Source organism: Elgaria multicarinata, chromosome 7 (assembly GCF_023053635.1).
Source record: "Elgaria multicarinata webbii isolate HBS135686 ecotype San Diego chromosome 7, rElgMul1.1.pri, whole genome shotgun sequence".
In the NCBI taxonomy this organism is placed as follows: Eukaryota; Metazoa; Chordata; class Lepidosauria; order Squamata; family Anguidae; genus Elgaria; species Elgaria multicarinata.
The window spans coordinates 3946670-3968858 of NC_086177.1; the positions used below are offsets into that span (position 1 = coordinate 3946670).

The 22189-nt window shown below is 41.7% G+C and overlaps 1 protein-coding gene across 7 annotated transcripts in view; it reads right to left on the reverse strand.

Moving 5' to 3' along the window:
• The window catches only part of ANKHD1 (ankyrin repeat and KH domain containing 1), a 121320-nt gene that overhangs the window by 80457 nt on the left and 18674 nt on the right, over positions 1–22189 (reverse strand). For 6 of the 7 annotated variants that reach the window (XM_063130128.1, XM_063130127.1, XM_063130132.1 and 3 more), the window contains exons 3-8: positions 17562–17718; positions 15046–15193; positions 14363–14510; positions 11065–11298; positions 6881–6975; positions 4414–4651 (exon numbers count right to left, since the gene is read on the reverse strand). In XM_063130128.1, the coding sequence (XP_062986198.1) occupies positions 4414–4651; positions 6881–6975; positions 11065–11298; positions 14363–14510; positions 15046–15193; positions 17562–17718 (1020 nt within the window). The remainder of the gene's footprint in view (positions 1–4413; positions 4652–6880; positions 6976–11064; positions 11299–14362; positions 14511–15045; positions 15194–17561; positions 17719–22189) is intronic. The other variant, XM_063130129.1, reaches the window with a different exon arrangement.

The window sequence follows — 22189 nt, forward strand, 5'->3', positions numbered from 1 at the left end:
GCTCTCAGCCGTGGGGCGAAGCCGGTCAAGCGGATCCTCTACTCTGGAGGAAAAACCCCAGCCACGGTCCGGTCGCTGCCTCTTTCTGATTCAGGTCTTCTCATTGATCTTCTCATTGTCTCCTCTCAGTTCTTTTCTCCTCATATCTGTTCCTTATGGCTCGTTCCAATCTCGTCTCTCCTAACTTAGTTCCTATCCGGTGTCTCCCCTCTTCTCAGCTGCCTTTTTCGTGTTCCTTATGGAACTGTCGCTCTCTTGCTTCTAAGGCCCCTGTCATCCAGGACTTGTTTATCTCTAGGTCTCTCCACCTCCTTGCTCTTACTGAAACCTGGCTTCCTGCCCATGATACTGCCATCTCTGCTGCCCTCTCTCTTGGAGGACTCTCTTTCTCTCACACTAGTCGCCCAGAGGGTCGGGGTGGTGGTGTGGGTCTTTTATTATCTAGTTTGTGCCAGTTCCAGCCTCTTTCCATTCCACCTTCACATTGCTTCTCCTCTTTTGAGGTACATGTGGTGAGGCTCTTCGCTCCACTGCGACTGCGGGTTGCAGTTCTGTACCGCCCCCCAGGCTCGTCCTCAAAATTTATCTCTGATTTTGATTCGTGGCTGTCCTTTTTCCTCTCTGACAACTGTCCTACTCTTATCCTGGGTGATTTCAACATTCATGTGGATGACCCTCAAGATGCTGCAGCTCTACGATTTCGCTCATTATCTTCCTCTTATGATCTTAAGCTTTGGTCTGATGCACCCACACATTCCCTTGGACACTGTCTGGATCTTGTTCTCACTCGGAATTGCTCTGTGTTGGACTTTTCTACTGCTCACTTTCCGCTGTCAGATCATCACCTAGTTTCTTTCAATATTACTCATAATCCTCCTCCTTCACGTCCCGCTTCTCGCTCTTGTCGTGACTTGCAATCTATCAATTACGAGGCTTTTTCCCAGTCCCTAGCCTCCTCCCTTCCTTCTGTCTGTTCGGCTGTCTCCTTGGACTCAGCTGTCTCCTTCTTTAATTCCTCCTTATCTTCAACTCTTGATAATCTTGCTCCATCTACAACTCGGATAGTTCGCCCTTCTCAACCCCAACCGTGGCTCACCTCTTCCCTCCGCTACCTTCGCTCTTGTTCCCGGGCAGCTGAACGCCTTTGGCGTAAGACCAGGGACCGGGCAGACTTTGTCCATTACAAATTTGTACTTTCCTCTTTCTCTTCTGCCATCTCACTGGCCAAACAGCAGTACTACTCAACGCTGATCCAGTCAAATGCTAGGCATCCTCAGCGGCTCTTTGCGTCCTTCAATTCTCTTCTGAAGCCTAATCCGCCATCTCTCCCCGCCTCTCTGTCTGCTAACAACTTTGCCTCTTTTTTCAATGCTAAAATCCAAACTATCCGCTCTGATCTGGCCAGCTCTGCTCCTCTTCCAGTTCCTGTTCCTCATCTGTCAGCTCCTCCTGCAAATTTCTCTGCGTTTCCTTCGGTCTCTGCGGATGAACTGTCTACAATACTGCGCTCTTCGAAGCCTTCCACTTGTTCTCGTGATCCGATTCCTTCTCGCGTCTTTATTAATCTTATTCCTGCTATCCTCCCTTCCTTGCTACATATTATTAATCTTTCTCTGTCCTCTGGTTCATTTCCTTCTGCTTTTAAACATGCTACAGTCTCTCCCATTCTCAAGAAACCTACTCTTGATAGGCTATCTCTGTCTAACTACCGACCTGTCTCTTTGTTGCCGTTTGTTTCAAAGATCCTGGAGCGTGCGGTCTACTCTCGCTGTCTTGACTTTCTTTCTAGTAACTCTGCTTTGGATCCATTTCAATCTGGATTCCGTCCTCTGCATTCCACCGAAACAGCCCTTACTAAGATCACCAATGATCTCCTTACTGCCAAGTCTAAAGGCCATTATTCCGTTCTTATTCTCCTTGATCTAACTGCAGCCTTTGACACGGTTGATCATGATCTTCTCTTAGATTCCCTTCATGACCTTGGATTTTGTGGCTCTGTCTATAACTGGTTTGCCTCCTATCTAGCGGGTCGCTCTTTCAGCGTGTTGACTAATGGCAGCTCGTCTTCCTCCTTTCCCCTTTCAGTAGGGGTTCCGCAAGGCTCGGTGCTTGGCCCGTTGTTGTTTTCCTTATACATGTTGCCCTTGGGCAAGCTTATTCAATCTCATGGTCTCCAATATCATCTGTACGCCGATGATACACAACTATATCTGTCATCTCCGGAACTTTCTCCTGATGTTCACGATCGTATCTCGGCATGTCTTTCAGATATCTCAGCTTGGCTGCTTCATCGTCGCTTGAAGCTTAACATGGCAAAGACTGAATTGCTTGTTTTTCCTCCTAAACCTTCTCCTCATCTCTCATTCTCTCTTACTGTCAATGATGTTACGCTTACTCCAGTCAAGGAAGCTCGTAGCCTTGGCTTTATCTTCGACTCCTCGCTCTCCTTTATTCCTCATATTGAGGCAGTAGCTAAATCTTGTCGATTTTTCCTGTATAATATTGCCAGGATTCGATCATTTTTGTCTGTCTCTTCTGCCAAGACGCTTGTTCATGCACTGGTTATTTCACGGTTGGACTACTGCAACCTTCTTCTCTCTGGCCTTCCTTCTTCTCACATCAGCCCGTTGGTTTCTGTTCACCACTCTGCCGCAAAGATATCTTCTTAGCACGCCGCTCCGACCATGTTACTCCGCTTCTGAAATCTCTTCATTGGCTTCCAATTCACTTCAGAATCCAATATAAACTTCTCCTGTTAACCTTCAAAGCTTTTCACGGTCTTGCTCCTTCCTATCTCTCCTCTCTCATCTCACACTATTGCCCCGCTCGTGCTCTTCGCTCCTCTGATGCCATGTTTCTCGCCTGCCCAAGGGCCTCTACTTCCCTTGCTCGGCTTCGTCCATTTTCGTCTGCTGCCCCTTATGCCTGGAACGCTCTTCCAGAACATTTGAGAACTACAAGTTCAACCACAGCTTTTAAAGCTCAACTAAAAACTTTTCTTTTTCCTAAAGCTTTTAAAACTTGATGTTGTGCAGACTTCTACTGTTACTTTCTACTGTTAGTTTTTCCCTACCCTGTGCCTGCTTACCCTTCCCTGTACCTGTTGGCATTCTCTTCCCCTCCTTATTGTTTTACTATGATTTTATTAGATTGTAAGCCTATGCGGCAGAGTCTTGCTATTTACTGTTTTACTCTGTACAGCACCATGTACATTGATGGTGCTATATAAATAAATAATAATAATAATAATAATAATAATAATAATGGTTCCTAATGCTTTTGTGTGATGGAGGCATCCTGCAATGGGTTAACCACACAGAAAGGCAGGAATCATGTGACCAAGACCTGTCACTAAGCTTGGTCATGGGTAAGGCAAGGAATAGGACTTGGGAGAAGTCTGGCAGCCCCAATCTTAGTGAGAAAAATCTTGGCCACACGATCATTACTTTCATAGGTGGTAGTAGTTAATTCATTGCTGAATGCCTCTGTCACACCAAACTGAGAAGCACTACCAGATGTTAAGCACTGGCTATAAATTCCCATTATCCCCAGAACAGCAGCCTAAAGATCTCAGTGCTGCTGGCACAGAGAGGAGGCAAGGTCACTAGCCACGACTTCTTTAGCATTGACTGGCTAAGGCGCAGTAAAACGAGAGGGTGCTTAAAATAAATATGGCTGCCCAGAGGGGGAGAGGGTGTTTCTGATCAACCAGGACTATTTTGATCCATAGAGCATTTTAAATAGTTTAGCAAGTCCGAATACCGTATTTCATCGATTGTAAGACGCACACTAATTTCAGTACCACCAACAGAAAAAAAACCCTAAGACACACCCGCGATTCTAAGACGCACCCCGTTTTTAGAGACGTTTATACGGGGAAAAAGTGCGTCTTAGAATTGAAGAAATACGGTAATTGAGCTATTTTGTGCATAACACAAAATAGTAGTTTGCCATAATGAGAGCAAGGCTAGTTTCCCACTGGGCTTGCATGCTTCCCCCACCCCCAGAGCACCCATGAAAAATTCGGTAGCTTTTGCTTCTGTTTTTAATTAATTACAGCTTGTTGTGTTGCCCGAACCTGGACAAGCCAGGGTTAACCTTAACCATGATTAGCTTATGAAGCTGGCTCATTTTCACTAACAATCATTAAGAATGACCACAGTTAAGAGTCTGGACAACTCATCTGAAGTGGAAGCTTCTGGTCTCCTCCACACAGCTATGCCAGAGAAGAAGAGAGCATGCAAGCCTCGTGTGAGTGTTAGCCTTGTTGTCATAATGCTAAGACATGATTGTGTGAACACAGCAAACATCTCCAATGTAACAGATACCCAAATCGGCAACACAACACAATTAACAAGATTAATACTAAAACCAGCAAAAACATGTGCTTAAAGCTGTATGCTGTTCTCTTACCTTGTGCTAGTAACAGAGCCACCATCTCCTCATGGCCTTCACGAGCAGCTTCCATCAATGGAGTATAGCCTTCATCATTAACTTCCTCAAGATTTGCCCCCCTTTCTATCAACAGAGCTGCTAGTTCCACATGCCCACCACAAGCGGCAAGGGTCAACGGAGATTCAAACGAATCAGCAGGCATGTTCACTTGAGCACCACTGTCCAGCAAGAGACGAGCTACTTCGACATGCCCATCCTATTAAAAGAAATTGTTATTAAATAACATGGCCCAAATACCTCAGCAAGGAACCGTTCAATACCACTTGAGTGATGATAGAACACTATACTTAGTCTTCAGATCAAACTGCAAACAAAATACTCAACCCAGTGTGGTTGAGAGCGCGTGCATGGTTTTGTGGCTAGAGTGTTGGACTACGAGTCTGAAAATCTGGATACTAGTCCCCACTATTTATTTAAGGATTTTTATGCCGCCATTCAGCCAAAAAAGGCTCTCACGGCGGCTTACAAAAGTATTTCTTGACAGTCCCTGCCCACAGGCTTACAATCTAAAATACATGACACAAAAGGAAAGGGGATTGGGAGGGAGGAGGAGGAGGGGGGGGGGAAAGGAAAGGAAATTCAGGCACTACAGTCTTAGTTGAAAGTTCAGCAGTTACAGGTGACAGCAGGAGGGAGGGGGCTCTCAGCTGGAGCTGGACCCAGGCACGGTGGAGAGGTGCCTGGCTGCTGCTTCCTCCCTCATTGGAGGCCTCTGCAGAGACAGTTGGTGGCAGGAGGGAGGGGGCTCTCAGCTGGAGCTGGACCCAGGCATGGTGGAGAGGTGCCTGGCTGCTGCTTCCTCCCTCACTGGTGGCCTCTGCAGAGACAGTTGGCAGCAGGAGGGAGGGGGCTCTCAGCTGGAGCTGGACCCAGGCACGGTGGAGAGGTGCCTGGCTGCTGCTTCCTCCCTCACTGGAGGCCTCTGCAGAGACAGTTGACAGCAGGAGGGAGGGGGCTCTCAGCTGGAGCTGGACCCAGGCACAGTGGAGAGGTACCTGGCTGCTGCTTCCTCCCTCACTGGTGGCCTCTGCAGAGACAGTTGGTAGCAGGAGGGAGGGGGCTCTCAGCTTCAGCTGGAGCTGGACCCAGGCACGGTGGAGAGGTGCCTGGCTGCTGCTTCCTCCCTCACTGGTGGCCTCTGCAGAGACAGTTGGTAGCAGGAGGGAGGGGGCTCTCAGCTTCAGCTGGAGCTGGACCCAGGCACGGTGGAGAGGTGCCTGGCTGCTGCTTCCTCCCTCATTGGAGGACTCTGCAGAGATAGTTGACAGCAGGAGGGAGGGGGCTCTCAGCTGGAGTTGGACCCAGGCACGGTGGAGAGGTGCCTGGCTGCTGCTTCCTCCCTCACTGGTGGCCTCAGCAGAGACAGTTGGTAGCAGGAGGGAGGGGGCTCTCAGCTGGAGCTGGACCCAGGCATGGTGGAGAGGTGCCTGGCTGCTGCTTCCTCCCTCACTGGTGGCCTCTCTTATAAATAAACACTATGCCATGGAAGCTCATTGGGTGACTTTGGGCCAGTCACAGACTCTCAGCCCAACCTACCTTACAGGGTTCTTTTTGTGAGGATAAAATTAAGCCTTGGGTTCCTTGGAGGAAAAAAGGCAGGATATAAATGTAATAAATAAAATAAAAAATCCATGCCTCCATATCAATAATTATATTTCATACTATGTCTTTCACAAACATTTAAGATTCAAGTAATTCATATAGAGAAGATCTAGTCTTTCAAGGAAAATGAATTTTTTACAATATTTTCCCCTACTTCCTCATTTGGGAGTATTCCGAATCCATCTATTCTATCACACATATTTCTAATGTGAGATAGAAGGAACCCTATTGATATATCCCATCTGGTGGGGAATGCAATGTTCTCCAACATTCTGCATCCTAGGCTATCCTGCAATACTCTCCCTGTTAAGGTCCTTACATGCCCAGGCATTCAGTTTGTAGCATCAGTGGAACATGCGGAAAAGAAAGATTGAATAGATTCGCGAGACCTACTAGGAGAGGGAAAGCAAGTCGTTCCTGTGTCCAAAAGGTGCTGAATTGATAGTTTCATCATTACTGCAGAAGCACACCATCTATCTTCAGAAAGAATAAGAACAGCATCGTCCTCTCTCTCTTATCTGACTCTTACCAGTTACAGTTAACATTACTACTTTTGAGCTGAGAATGCAACTGTTGACAATGCTTTTCTGCCTATTATCATTTCCAGGGTCTACCACTCTAGGAAAACTAGTACTAGACTTCACACTTCGTGCCAACACAAAAAACACTGGAATATTTTTTAAAATAAACAAACTGCACAGCTTGTAGCTGTAATCTTATATAAGCATTTCTAAAAAATATTTTCTTTAAATAACTAGAGATGTAAGGACTAAATTCTTTCATTCCCTTCACCGAAACACAATTTATTCCAAAAATCATTTACCATGCAAGCTTCCATTAAAGCTGTGTGCATCTCATCCGTTTTGTGCTCTTGATCAGCTCCAGCTTCAAGCAAGAAACGAACCATATCTAAGTGACCTTCAAAATACAAAGAGAAAAATCAGATTGCTCAACATCAAAACAGCTCAATGTATTCATTTGCAATTCTAGAGATCTATGAATCCGAGTACAAAGCATCCGCAAAAATAAGATTCCAATATGACTGAACAAAATCTAAAATGCAACACATCCTCCACAACAGATTAACACAAATCTCCCCAAAGCTACACAAGTATATAGGAGAGGCTTCTAGCTTTGGAAGATTGTCGGGAGGGGGCACAAGTAAGAAAGGAAAGTTCAATTGTATGAGCCTCCTTCCACTCACAGAACTGCGGACAGCCCAGAATGCGAAACTCAGCACATTAATTAAAAAAAGAAAATAAATCTTATTTTAAATGCAAAGCTCAGAAAAGGATCATTTTTATTATGTAACTTAAGGGGTAATAAATGTGAATATTAGCATATCATTATACACAGTAAGGCTGTATTTTTATGCACAATTGGGAGAGCCCCACTGAACCCAGGTGAAATGCATCTCAGCAAACATGCATAGAAGCAGATAAAGTGAAGTGTCACAATTGAAGAAAGGGTTCAGTGGTGAAACATATGCTTTTCATGCAGAAGGCCCAGATTCAATCCCCCATCTCTATAAAGGCATGGGAAAGAGTCTTGTGCAAATCCCTGCTGCCAGTCAATACAGAGAATATCAACCTAGATGAACCAACTTGACATAAGAGCAGCTTCCTTAACGAATCTTCCAACAGTTTCATTGGATGACCCATTTCCGATATGAGGGCCATCCACTTTTGCCACATCATGCATAATTTTATACATCACTATCACGCGTCACTAAACATTTTTTCATAGGGGAACTACTGCACCCCTTTAACCATTTTGGTTGTTATTTTCTGCACCTGTTTCATCTTTTTTGAGATGCAGTAACCAGAACTGTACACAGTATTCCAAGTAATCACACCATAGATTTGTATAATGACATGCTCAGACTCTGTCTGAGGGGAAGGGGACACTGGAGTTGCCAGATCCTAGAGTCCCAAACTGATCACTTTATACTTGCTTATATTGAACCACATCTTCCATTTTAATGCCTGGTCATCCCATTTGGAGAGATGCTTTTGGAGTTCTTTGCTGCCCTATTTGTTTTAACTAAATAATGCGGTGTTAACCAGCAAATGTGACCACCTCACTGTTCATCCCTAATCCCAAAACATTTATGAACAAGCTTAAAAGAAATGGTCCTAATAAAGATTCCTGGGGGACCCCATTGCTTACTTCCCTCCATGGTGGCAGCTGTCAATTTATTCTCACTCTCTGTTTCTATTCTGTTCTTTAGCCAGTTATCTATCCAGCTTTTCCTCTTATCCTATGACTGCTACATTTGCTCAGGAATCTTTGGAGAGGGACACTGTCAAAAGCAGTTTAGAACTTCAAATAAACAGTGTTTTCCAGATCAACTCTATCCACATGCTTGCTGACACTCTCAAAGAATTCTCAAAAGGTTAGTGAGACAGGACATACCTTTGCAGAAGCCATGTTGATTCTTCTTAAGCAAGATATGTCTCTCTGAGGGGTGGGAAACTTGTGACGCTCCTGCTCTCAGCCCTAACCGGTATAGCCAGTGGTGAATGATAATGGGAGCTGTAGGCCACAAGTTGCCCACCCCGGTACTATATTTTATCTTTAATAACACTTTTCACCAATTTACCCAGAAGAGATATTAAGCTAACTGGTCTATAATTTCCTGTATCTCCTGATACCCCTTTTAACACTTCACATTAATTTTGCCACTTTCCAGTCCTCTGGTATAGAGGTTGTTCTTAGGGACACGTTACATATTTTTGTTAGAAAATAAACAATTTCACATTTGAATTCTTTAAAGGTTCTCAGATGGATACTGGCTGGACCTGGTGTTTTTTTATTTGTCAATAAGGTCTAGAATGGCATTCATCTCATCATCACTATTTGCTTCCATTGCTCAGACTCCCTTCCTGAAAATATGAGTTCAGGTACGGGTATCTGCTCTACATCTTCTGCAATGAAGACAGACGCACAAACAATCCATTCAACATCTCTGCAATCTCCTTATCCTCCTTTAGTACTCCTTTAAATTCCTTCTCATCCAACAGTCCAATTAACTCCCTAGATGCTTCTGATGTATTTAAGGAATGACTTACTGTTAGTCAACATCATTAGCCATATGCTCCTCAAAATCTTTTTTGCATGCATTATTGTCTGGTTACATATCTGATCTGCAAGTTTGCCTTCCTTTTCATTCTCATTTGGGCAATCCTATTATTGTGGTTTTGAAAAACCTCCCACCTGCAATCATTCTGGAGAGATTTGACCCTCTTGACTTTCCCTTTCAACTTCCTTTTAACATCCCTTCGTTTTAGATGAGTTCTCTTTCTAAGTCAAATGTGACTATGTTGGACTTCCACATAAATATAAATTAAATTTGATAGCACTATTTCCAATTGCTTCAATAACACTCAAATCTTGCACTAGGTCCTGGGCACCACTTTGTAGAAATACCCTGTTCAGAAGATATGCTAAGCCACAGTGGTTAAGCATTTTGAGCTGAACATTATGGCTTAGTGTGTTGTGTGAACCATTCCTAACTATGGTGGCTACATAACCACAGTTTAAACATGGTCACTAATCATTGGCCCTGTTCAGAAGACACCTTAAACCACAGCTTTAACTACGGTAAATAAGGCTTTTTGCCTTATCCATCATGGTTAAAGCTGTAGTTTAAGGTGTCTTCTGAACAGGGGCATTTACTGCAAAAGGGTTAGTGGCTTAACCATGGCTTTGTGTGTTGTCTGAACAGACCCTAAGGGTTGTAAATACTTTGCATGCAGAGGGTCCTTCACATTTCCAGGTAGGACTAGAGAAGGGTCTTGCCTGAAACCCTCCAATGCCACTGCTGGCCAGTGTTGACAATTACTGGGCTAGATAGACAATAATATGACCCAGTACAGAAGCTATGCCCTCTTTGATGTACAGAGCAACATCACCTCAGTGTGCATTTCCTTGTCTTCCCATAGGGTTAGTATCCAGAGATGACCATATCTCACTGTTCTGTTCATTCCACCAGGCTTGCTATAATCATGTTCACTTTTAAAACTAAGCATTGATGAGTGAGAGAGAAAGAGCAAGACTAGGAAGGGAAAGAAAGAAGACAGCTAGGGACAGGTAAAGGAGAGAAATAGCTGCGGGAGAATAGTGAGGCTGAAAGCTGGGAGTGGAGAGGCGAGAGAGGGAGAACGAGAGAGAGAGAGAGAGAGATAGGGATGTATGGAAGGAAGAAGATTGGGCGGGCCAAGAAGCAACACTTTCCATTTCTCCCTCTCTTCCAGCCTCTAGCCTCACAATTTATCTCCCACCCCCAGCTCTTGACTAGCCAAGCAACAATGGCAGCCATTATATGACTAGTCTCAACTGGAGCCATTTTGTGGTTGTGCCCACTACAAAATTCCTAAATGTGCCAATGGGTCCAAAAGGTCTGGGGACCCCTGCACTACAGCCTAATACATCTAACTCTTCCTCCCTGTACTACTGTCTTATCCAAACATTGAGTCTTCTCAGTTTGCTTGTTAAGCTGGCCCTGCACATGGAACAGATAGCATTTCAGAAAAGGCTACTTTGCAGCTCCTGGTTTTCAATCTCCTACCTAGCAATCTAAATTTGGCTTCTAGGATCTCATGATTATATTTTCCTATATCACTGGTATCAACATGCACCACAACTAGTAACTCCACCACAGCACTATCTACCAAGCTATCTAGCATAACTGTTTTATTTCTGAGGTGTCTGAAATATGTATGAATACGAGTGTGGGAACGTATCAGTATTAACATTATAATGACATTATCAGTATCTTAAAATGGTCAAGCCTACACCTGTTTCCCAACTTTCACACCGTCTTTAAGTCTTATGCAGTATATACTTACCTTCACATTATAATTAACACATAGTAGAATGCTACAAGCAATAAGGAACTTTTTGTCAACACGTTATTTCTTTATTTATGATTTATTAAATTACATGTTGCCTTTCAAAAACTAGTGAATTCTCCAGCTTTCCAAACATTCCGTCAAAATGCCATACCTTTATAACAAGCAAGTGTAAGAGCACTTTCTTTGAATTCATTGGAGTGAGTGTTGATTCCTGCACCATATTCCAGAAGTACTCTTGCAACCTCAACATGGCCCGCACTGGCAGCTTCCATTAAGGGGGTATGCCCATTTTCATTATGATCTTCAATATTCGCACCTGCTTTCAACAGTACCTTGACAATGTCAACAAATCCCCCAGCACAAGCATAAGTAAGCGCTGTGTTCCCTGAAAGAAGAAATATGCCAGTGTCACTTCCAACCTTGTGTTATTCATTAAGGTTTAACAAATGCATAACTGTAACATTAATCGATGTTCTGTATAGTTACTTCATATATTTATTCATTGATTATTATTAGGGGTTGAAATCCTATACTCACTTACCTGAAAGTAATCTCCATGCAAATCAACAGAACATGCTTCTGAGATGACATGTTAACAATTTTTCTATAGAAGTCCTTCTATAAAAAACAGTTTTTTCCTCAGTTACTAGCAGCACTGTGGTGACCTTTAAATGTTACACCAGTAATGTGGGATCCATCCATGGGAAATTAGATCCCATGGTGCTCCCACATGTAAAAGCCTGCAGCCACATGGGCAGGGCAGATTGAATGAGTCCTACCCACACAATCAGTACCTGGGGTAAGCACACGTACATGCCTGGCTATTAAACTAAAACAAGGTTTGTAGATTCCTGGCTGTGGGGATCAGAATAGTGCTACCTTACACCATAGTGACTTTCCTAATGTACAAGTTAGGACCACATTTCCTTAGTACAACTGAATAAGTGTAGACCTTATCTGAACAATATGTAAACCACAAAAATAGAGATATACAGATAATGCAGGTGGAGTATTTGCATGTTGCTCACTTGTAGTCCAAGGTGCAAATGAAAGGCTGGGATGCCATAGGCCAAAATAATCCTAATATCTGGAGTTGAACATCTTCATAGACTTAGTATCAGGAAGAAAGTACACAAGGCAGCCCTACTTCCTAGAGATGAGCCACTAGAATGATTAATATTGCGATAAACACAGCTCAAGGCATGGCTCAGAACAAAAGACTGGAGGCATCCAACAATAGATTACTTCCCACCATCACTCAGGAAAGACTGGGAACACGTAACTAAGATATACTATATAAACCGAAGCTATATACTTTAAAGTATCCATCTTGGGCTCATCTGGTTCAGATCCCTGTTTGATCTTGAGCACTGAGAAACCCAGTCTTAAAGGATTAACAGGTTAAGACAGAGAGAAAGGACGGTACTGTTGACGCCTAACAGGTGATGAAAGTACTTGTAATGTCACTGATATGTAAAGAGCCCTGGATTCTTAAAGACTCGGCCATGGTTTAGCTGAGAGTATGGCTTGAATAGGTCCATCACATCAAACCAAAAGTAACATTCACAGTAAGTGGCCAATACTCCATTTCCTCCTTGGTACGACGAAGCATCAAACAACAGGATGTGCATAATCTAACTAGTAAGGTGGGAAGTGTCAATGCTGAATTTCAGAAAGAGGGAAGCATCTGCTGCAAAACCCTTCATCCAAATGCTGCCTCTACGAAAGCATGCGTGCCTATTTTGTAGTGCCTGTGTCAGGGCAAACTAGATGGTTGTTCTACAAGAGAGGGGCATTAGTGAGAATGGTGCTGAAGTGGCTGAATATGCAGTGAGGCACCTGGCAGTGGTGGAACTGGATGATTTTCCCCTCAGGAAAACAGGATAGAAGGAAACAGAGATCTATCGTGCATTTGATGGAAATGACACATTGGTCAGTTTTATACGATCAGCAGGGAAACAACAAGCATCCGCTGTTGCCCCCACTCCCACACGTGCCGGTTGTGCAACCACTATTACCTTAATTACCCACATCGTGGGTTGCCACGTCTTCCAAACCTGCATGTGATGCAGGCAAAGTAACTTTTAACCCACCCTACAACCCATGGCTTAAGGGGTGATTGTAGAGTGGGTAAAAAGTTATGCCTGTGCCATGTGCTGTGTTCAGGCAATGCAGTGTGGGTAATTAGGGTAACCCTGGTCACACAACTGGCACGCAGTTGAGATGTCTGTACGGTTTGACTGAATCTGCTGGTGACTTCTGGCTTGAAAGCCTCAAGTGTTTTCTGTACTGCACAAAACTCATTTGATGATATGATCAGACGCTTCAGTAGCTGACGAACTCCCCTGTACCGTCAAGTCTGCACAGTCACCTCCCCATCCAATAAGGGACGCGTCGGCGTTGACAGTATTGGTGGCAAAAATGGAATGCCTTTCAAGAGATTTTCTCGGATAGTCCACAAGAGTCCTTGACAGGCAGGGGTAGACAAAGTTGTGTATGGTGTGGATTTCTGGAAACATCAAAGACCTGAAGAAACCAAGCTGATGGAAATGTGCAAACTCTATTACTGCAGTAGTTGAGGCCATGAGACCCAATAGCCGATGTACAGTAAAGGCAGTGACAGTCTTCTGATGTTGGAGGATCTGCAACAAGTGACAAAATTTTCAGACAGCAATCTTCTGGGAAAAAGCTTGTCCTCTCACGGCATCCAGTATGGCCCTGATGAACTGAATAATCTGATGCAGCAGCAGATAGGGATTTGAACTGGCTGATGCATCACGAAAGAGACTAAGTCAAAGGCACTGCTTTCTTGTGCTATCACCCTTGCAGAATGAGCTCCTATTCTTCGAGTACTGGTACTGTTTTCTCTGTTTACTTGGTTGCTTTTGTTGGAAAGATGGTTGCTGTTGTTGACTTGTATAGTAATGCGGCTGAGTCAGTACCACTTGCACTGGCAAGGCTGCTGTGGTTAAGAAAAACCCATTTTATGCACTCTTTTATAGGACATGGCTTAGAAGACTGTCATCTGGGATAGCAGTTACTAGATTCTACTGCCAGAACAGTGTCAACCTGCGAGTTTGGAAAAAGATTCTACAGGGTTTTAAATTTGCAGTATTCTGAAGAATTATATAGAATCTTTAATATATGGACCACAATACATCCAATAGTAAGTAATCATTCTGAAAAGTAACTTAAAAATAATTAATTTCTCCAAAAACGTACAATGTTGCTTTTAAAATATTATAGGTAACATTAAGACTAGTTAGATTTCTTTATCAAAGTCTATCAGAGTGTTTATTTAAAAGATATTGTTTAGAAAGTATTACCTGTCATATTTAACCCTACTTTTCTATAAATAATCTGTATTTCCAGCAAGAATCTAGTCATACAGAACCTGCAGGAAGGAAACAGGCTTGCATCCACTTATTAGTTGTTCTTCATCCCCTTACCTGTTGAAGACTGGGCATTGACATCAGCACAATGAACAAGTAGCAGTTTCACAATGTCCACATAGCCTCCACTGGCTGCTGCCATGAGCGGGGTTATATCTCCTTTATTCCCTCTATCTTCAACATTTGCATGCATGGCAAGCAATACCTGCATAAATTATACAGAAGTTTACATTAGGCTTACCATTACTATTCCACTTTTAAAGACTTTATGTTGGTCATTGGTCCAGTTCACACATCACAATAACCAACTGTGCGTTAATTAGCCCATGGGGCTCCAAGACACGAGCCAACAACCATTTTGAATATGCCAGTTGCATTGAGGCATGCCACGGCTTGTTGGGTCGTGTGAGCCCAGCCGTCATGGTTTTCCTGTTAAGAGTTAAACCTTGCAAGGTTAAACGGGTCAAATGGTACTGAACATGCAAGCAAAATAAAATTACAATGTTTTGTCTCTTTAAATGAGTACTACATTCTCTAAGAATATAAATTATTTCAGGGCTCATATCAAGTTTAAGCATGACGGGATTGTTATGGATGTTTTATGAATAGCATATGTTTGTATTGCACAATAGTTTAGGGGAGATCTTCCATTTAATCTGAAAAGGGGATTTAAGAACTAAAATGTGTGTCTACAGAAGGCTTCACACAAGGAAAGGTTTAGGTAACTATCCCACACTCACTTGTGCCAATTCATAATATCCAGCTGAACATGCCAAGCAAAGTAGACTCTCTCCTTCTTCAGTATGTTCATTTACACTTCTTCCTTCATCCAGCAGCTTCCGGACAGCATTTACATCCCCATCTGAGCATGCTTCTGCCAAACTGCGACTGGAAGGAAATATTTTAAATAAAATGACCATATGAAAATTATCTTAAATAAACTATGCAGGTGATCCTGCCATTAACACACAATTTTCAAGTTAGACAGCTGATATCCTTTAAAGATGGATTAATGAAAATATTAAGAAAAGTCTATGTACACACAACATTTTGGAGAATTGAAGTATTGTCAAAACCTTAAAAGTTTCTAATAGGAAGATATGGGTTTAAGACCCATGATCTTTAAAGAATAATTTTATTATAAATTCAAAATACGCAAACCTTATATAAATAAATAGATTTACAATTATATTAAACTATATCATAAATCACTTGATCCTTATGTTACCATATGGTAGATCTAGGACAAAACTGGTAGGACACAGTTTTAAAGCCAGGATTGCAGTAGCAGTTTAAAAGGGTGGGATTATAGGTTTTTGAGAAGTTTAAATCTCAAATCTGTATTAAGCGAACTTCCAGAGAGGCATGGAACATATTTTTTCTATTAAAATTCTGGCAAAATGTTACAAGGGGAACATATGCCTTCCAGATACCTGGATAAACAAATGACTAAATGATGAACTTAACAGAAGGCATGATTTATTAAGTCCTCAAATCTTAAGTGAACATGGTATGGATTAAAAACATGAAGACAAACTATTCCCCCCCACACTTTAGCTCAAATTATGACCTGCACTGAAAAGCGAAAGATGTTTGAGATCTACACGTCACTTTTCCAAGGTATCTAAAAACCTAACATTTAGTCCTCCAGGTATTCATACCATATTTCCTGCAATGAACACAATAGAGGAAAGCAAGTTCATTGTTAATGCTTACTGGCTATGCTTTTCATCAACACAAACTCAGTGTTTAAATAGTAGAACACGTTCAAGAAGACTTCTCCCAATATACTTTTGCAGAGGGTAAGAACTTTCTGAAGCTTACATATTCTATGAAATGATGGCTGGTTTCACTCCATTCTTCACAAATAGTAAGAGTCATCAGTGAAAACCAAGGCAGAGGCTGACAATGAGATCTCCAAACAAGAGACACATTGTGGAGTTAGAATTGTGGCATTGTGGAGGAGCTAGTGTCAGGAAGGAAGGAATTCAGGGCCCCAAATTGTATATGCACTGGGCAATAAACATCACATTTTAGACTGTAAGCTTGCAAGCAAGCTTTGTAAGGTTGTAGACAAGGACTGTTCCTTTTAGTTACAGTACAGCACTTCACTGTTGAGGTGCTTTATAAATAAATTGTATCCCCATTTCATACACTGGGATTTCACAAGTTAGGAAAACTGAATTTGCTTCTCCACAGTTATTCTCTGAGGTAACTAAAATCAGTACAACAAACCCGCACCAAATGAAGTCTTCTGTTCCTGAAACAATCCTCTCTTCCAGAAGCTTACAGCCAAAAAATTGGCTGGTTAACTCAAATCAATATGGAAAACTCAGCGTCATCACCCCACTCCACTGCCCCTTGAACCCAAAATTTAATTATTTTCATGCATGTCTAGCTTCTGTTAGTTTGTGTGGCATAGCCATAAGTGGTAGGGAACACTTTACATACTAAATTGTGTCTTCTACTTATCCTTTCAACTCAAGTTCCTGTTCCCCAGCATGCTTATTCCATGTGCTTTCTTCAGCATCCCACCTCTGATGTCCTGGTCCCTCATCTTCCTTACTTTCTAAGATTGCTTCCCAACCTCAGCCTCCTTCACAAAGCTCCTCTGTTCATAAGAGCTGTGTGAGGTTTAAATCCCAGCTTAGCTGACAATTCTCTTCCCCTATAGGTACACTTCTGCTTCCAAAAACTTCTGTAGGCTGCCAGAATATTTATGAATGTCGCCTGATATAATTACACGAAGCTTTGCTACCTCAACTATATAAAACTACAGATTGTACAATAACTATTTGAAGCTACCTTGCATGTCCTAAATTGTTTCATTTGAGAAGTATACCATTTTTTGAGAATACATGAAACTGTACACTGTGTAAATGTACTGTATATATTAACATACTTTAGAAGTCAAGAGGTGGAAGTCTGATGCTCTGTATCATGACATTAGCTGCACTCGCTACATCAGTTCTCTATCCCAATTAAAGAATCACTCAGAGCTTTATTCAGGGGTTATTATGGCTGACCCAGTGCTCTGGGGCCACAAGTGGAGCAAATAGTCAACAATTCATTTTATAGGTCTGCTTGCACTTCTGGAATTCTAAATATAGGCCATCAGTGTTGCTTTATAAGCTGCTGAAATCAAGAGCAAGTAACAAATTATTCTACAACCTCAATAATTTTATCACAAATGTTCAGCTTTTCAAAGGAAGTACCATTAGAATCAAAGCAAGATGTACACAAAAGGAATACGTACTTGTCCACTTGTCCTGCATTGTGATTGTTCTCTGCTCTCATCCGTGTCAATGCAGCAGCAGCTTCATCCAACGCACAGCTAACAGAAGAAGTCAATCTTCGGAGCACCTCAGGATCTGCGAAGGCTTTACCATCGGCAGTGGACAATTTACCAATCCCTTCAGCGTATGTGCGTTCATCAATCAGGTTAGTATGAAAACCACACAAAAAATGCAGAGACACTATTTTAAACTTCAGCCACATGCACTATTAGTTAAAGTCGTCAGTTGCAAACATGCCAGAAAATTAGAAGCTACTTCGCCCCTAAAGATCAGAAGTTTGAAAAAGCAAAGCTAGCTTTAGGACTTAACAATTCTCATTACACACAATTCCAGTTCTTATATTTATGTAAAAAAAAAGAAATCCTGAACTAAGAATAGAATAGGAAAGTGGAAAAGCTTGGTGGCATGTGCATTTGAGACTTCGCTTATTTTAGTTACTTTAATCATTAAAGTTTAATGCAGAGATTTCTTAAAATTTTTGCTAATTTAAATGCGAAGGACAAAACACTTGACATTCTTGGATGTGGCTATATACATTCATTTATTTACTTCAGGTTCAATGTACTGAGAAGTGTTATAGATACTTTGCTGTGGGTTGGTTCCAGATTTAGTTATACTTTGATTAGGTGTACTGGAATCAATTGGACTCAAGGCACGACTAACTCAAGTCCCATTGATTTCAATGGATCTAACTCCAAATATAAATAATCCTGGCTCCAATTCATGCCTTTTGCTGAAACACCATGCTAAAATAATGTTTTAAAATGTTAGGGTTTTTTTATATTGACCAGTTTCAGAATTTAATTTGTAAGTTTATATAATTTGCTTCTCAAATCTTGTACACAACCTAAAAACCTGCAATTTTGTCAAATATAAAAATGTGTATTTTATTGCCACATGTACCACCATCATAACTTTCCTGTTAAGGAGAACCATACTGAGTTTTCAGGCAAATATGCTTAGCACACACTGGGCTTCCTATTTCTTACAAGCATGCAGGTTGCACACCTCAAATCTCACCAATACAAAGCATTAAATGTATAGGACCAGATGAAGATCTTTCAGATGTCTGTTAGAATAGAAATATTTTACCCTTGCTCATCCTGGCATAGATCACCACACAGAGTGACCAAGGCTGTTTTTGTGTCAAAACCCAGCCTGAATGCCAACTGAAAGAGTTAATTTCAACTTTGAAATTGCAAAATCTACTGGTCTTTTATCTATTCATAATGTTACTAATTTATGAAACAATGCATTTTAGAAACAGAAGAATGTGGGCAGAAAATTATCCACTGCTACATCAAAGGGTGTGGGGAAAGTATTGTCAAAATTATGACTGAATGCCAAGATCAGGACTATCCCAGCCAAAGGCTTCCCCAACTGGTATCAAAAATTAAAAGTTCAAAAATTTCCAGGCTCAGGAAAAAGAACTGAGGTACCTTTAGAAGGCTATCAATAAAGGGGAGTAAAATTGCCACTGAAAAAACAATGATCAGGTTCAGGGCCAAGTCTAGGAGTACACACAAACAGTGAACCTGAGTCTCTAATCCCTATTCCCTGATCTTCCTTTTGACTAACCAGGAGCACCTTGTCTGGATTAAGCTTCAATTTGTTCACCTTAGCAACAGCAGATGCAATCAATTTTATCTGCAGAGTGCCGTGCAAATTGGTCACAATGGGTTACACATGTGCAAGAGAACCATTCACACAACTTTCACATTTTGCTCTAGCAGCAGTTCCACATCTCACATTGACAAATTGCACTTCAGTTTAAAAAGCTGCTCATCTATGAAATAGGAAGAATTGCTCCAGCAAAAAGCTTACTTACAGCTAGAAAGCTGCAGCAAGAAGTACCAGGAAAATATTAGGACAACCTAACTCACTCTTGTTGAATAAAAGTTTGGGAAATAAGCTTTATCACAGCAGCTACAAATTACATTAGAGAAGATGCTTTACATTCCTTGGGAGGGTTACTTAAATGGTGCAGAACTACTAAATCACTATACACGGCTTTATGCAGGAAATCTATTAAGTATAATTTGGAGGAAAGGTTAGAACATGATATTTGGTCTAGGTATTCATGTAAGTTTTTATTTATTATTGTGTTGTGAAAAGAATCCTAGTTATATTCTTTGGTTGGACTTTGACCTTTGCATCTTCTTTATACAGCAGTCATATGCCCAATAAATTTTGGCTCCACTGGCAGCTGTCTATGAAACTTCAACTAAACATATAATTACATAGAAGCAAATATTGTAGTGAGAAGCTCTAAGATATTCTTCCACAGACTTTCAACATATTATTATTATTATCATCATCATGTTCATTTACTATTTATTTATTTATTATTTATTATCAACATTTCTATACTGCCCAATAGTCAAAACTCTCTGGACAGTATACCAAAAAATGAACGTTTTAAAGGACAATATAAAATATAATATAAAAATCCACTTTCACATACAAAACCAATTTAAAACAAACAATAAAAATCCTAGGATTCTATCTAGCTCACATTTTACTTTACTTGATTTATTAATTTGTTTATTTGGTTTTATACAATTAGCAGCCCTGATTTCTAACATGCTTTATTTCCAAAGGGTAGGATACTACAGTATTATTTACCTAAGTATTTACACACTATTGCAATTTATTAAAATATTTCTATCCCACCTTGGCACTAAAATGCTCAAGGCACTTTAAAACTAGGCCCTCCTGCTGGTGTCACACACCTCTGAGGCCTGCTCCAAAGTTGTTCAGATTTCTAAATGAATATTTCAGTACAACTATTATTAGATATATTTATACAGGCAGTATAATTAAAAGTACGGGTTTTGTTTTGCTTTTTCCACTTTAGAACTACATAAATTCTCAGTGATATCTGAACTCAATTGTGGCTTGTTCTAACTCTTGTTAATTGAAACACACAACAAACACTTTCCCCCCCCCCCCAGCTTCGCCCCCCCCCCCCCATAGCATCCCAGGTTGGAATTAGGAGGCTTCTCAACTCTTAACTACTGCAGGGGTATGTGGAAGGGGGCAATGGTCTGGTGAGGAAAGTCCCAGGGGCTGCATCCAGCCTAGGGGCCACCAGTTCCCCACCCATGATCTAAAGCAAATGCTTCTGATCTGCTCTTCACCCAAGCAGAGGAGAGAGAGGCTGAAGTTTGTGCAATCTCATTCCTGTAACACCAAACCATTGTTTAGTGTTATGCCTGAACCATTTTTAACTTTTGTAAACCGCTCAGAGAGCTTCAGCTATGGGGCGGTATATAAATGTAATAAAATAAATAAATAAATAATTTTTGGTGGACCGCCCAGAGAGCTTCAGTTACATTAATAAATAAATAAATAAATAAGGTTGGATCAAAGTTGAAAGTCAGTCAGGGAGGCAATCAAGGGAAGCAATCTATAGCCTAATATTAAGGGACTGTTTTCATCAACTGACTGGGTTTGCATGTCACGGGAACCCCACCATGGGTATCCAACCATGGTAGGTTGTCAGGTCATCCGAATCTGGTGTGTTCTCTACAGGGTGGCTTAACTTTTACAAACAAGCCACCAAGAGAACCCATGAAATGTAGGGTTGTTCATACACATGGTTTGCTGTTTATCGTGGGTTGTCGGGATCGGGTACAGAGCCACTTAGCAAGAGCAGCAAAACCCCTGCGCCACTCTTCGTAATCTTGCCAGTGCCACCTCCAGCATTCCTCACCAGTGACCACCCCTTCACCAATGCCAAAACAACACTTTGGAAGGACCATCTCTCATTCACCACCTTTTTAAAAAACAAACTTTGGTGCTTCAAAATTGTGCAGATGGGGTCAGTTGTTTTTTGGTCAGTTGCAATCACACAGTAGTGCACTTACAGCTGTCTGATATGTGTGGTCTTGCCTGATCAATTTGTTGTATGTTTCAGCTGTCAAAGGGAGAGCTAGTGGAGTAGGTAACATACAAGGAAATTGAAACAACAAGATTGCTAATGGCTAATTTGCTCACAGTTGCGAAATAACCGTAAGAGAAGAGGGACCCATTAGCACAATTCAGAAGCACCAAAAATGGTGGAAAAGGCAAACAGAGTAAGTGCACTAAAAAGGTGTGGGTGGGGTGGGGTGGGGTGGACAATGTGATCCTTTTGCTTTTCAGAGTTGAACTGACACTTCTCAGTGTCCTCCACCTTTTCAACGCTCCCCCGAGTCACCACATAGTCCACAAAGGGGAGACATTAACTCCCCTCCCTTTTCACAGCTCCTTTTTGGAGTAGTTACTGCTCTTCAGTAGATGTGCGCACATTTGCCTGACAATTTAAAAAATATATATGAGAAGATGGTAGCATAGGATGGAGTGAATGGAGCCCCAGCAGGGTGGGTGAATTTACATCTGGTGCAGGCACCCCATTTGCTCCATCCAATTCTGCCACCCTCTAAAGGTTGGCTTTTTTTTTTTTCAATTGTTGGAAATATTTGTGCAAATTTAAGGGGTGGGAATGGAGGAGAAATTTGTGCACCTGCAGTAACTGTTCTAAAAAGCAGCTGTGGGAAAAAAGGGGGGGAGTTGATTCTTCACTCTCTGGAGAAGCTGGAGATCC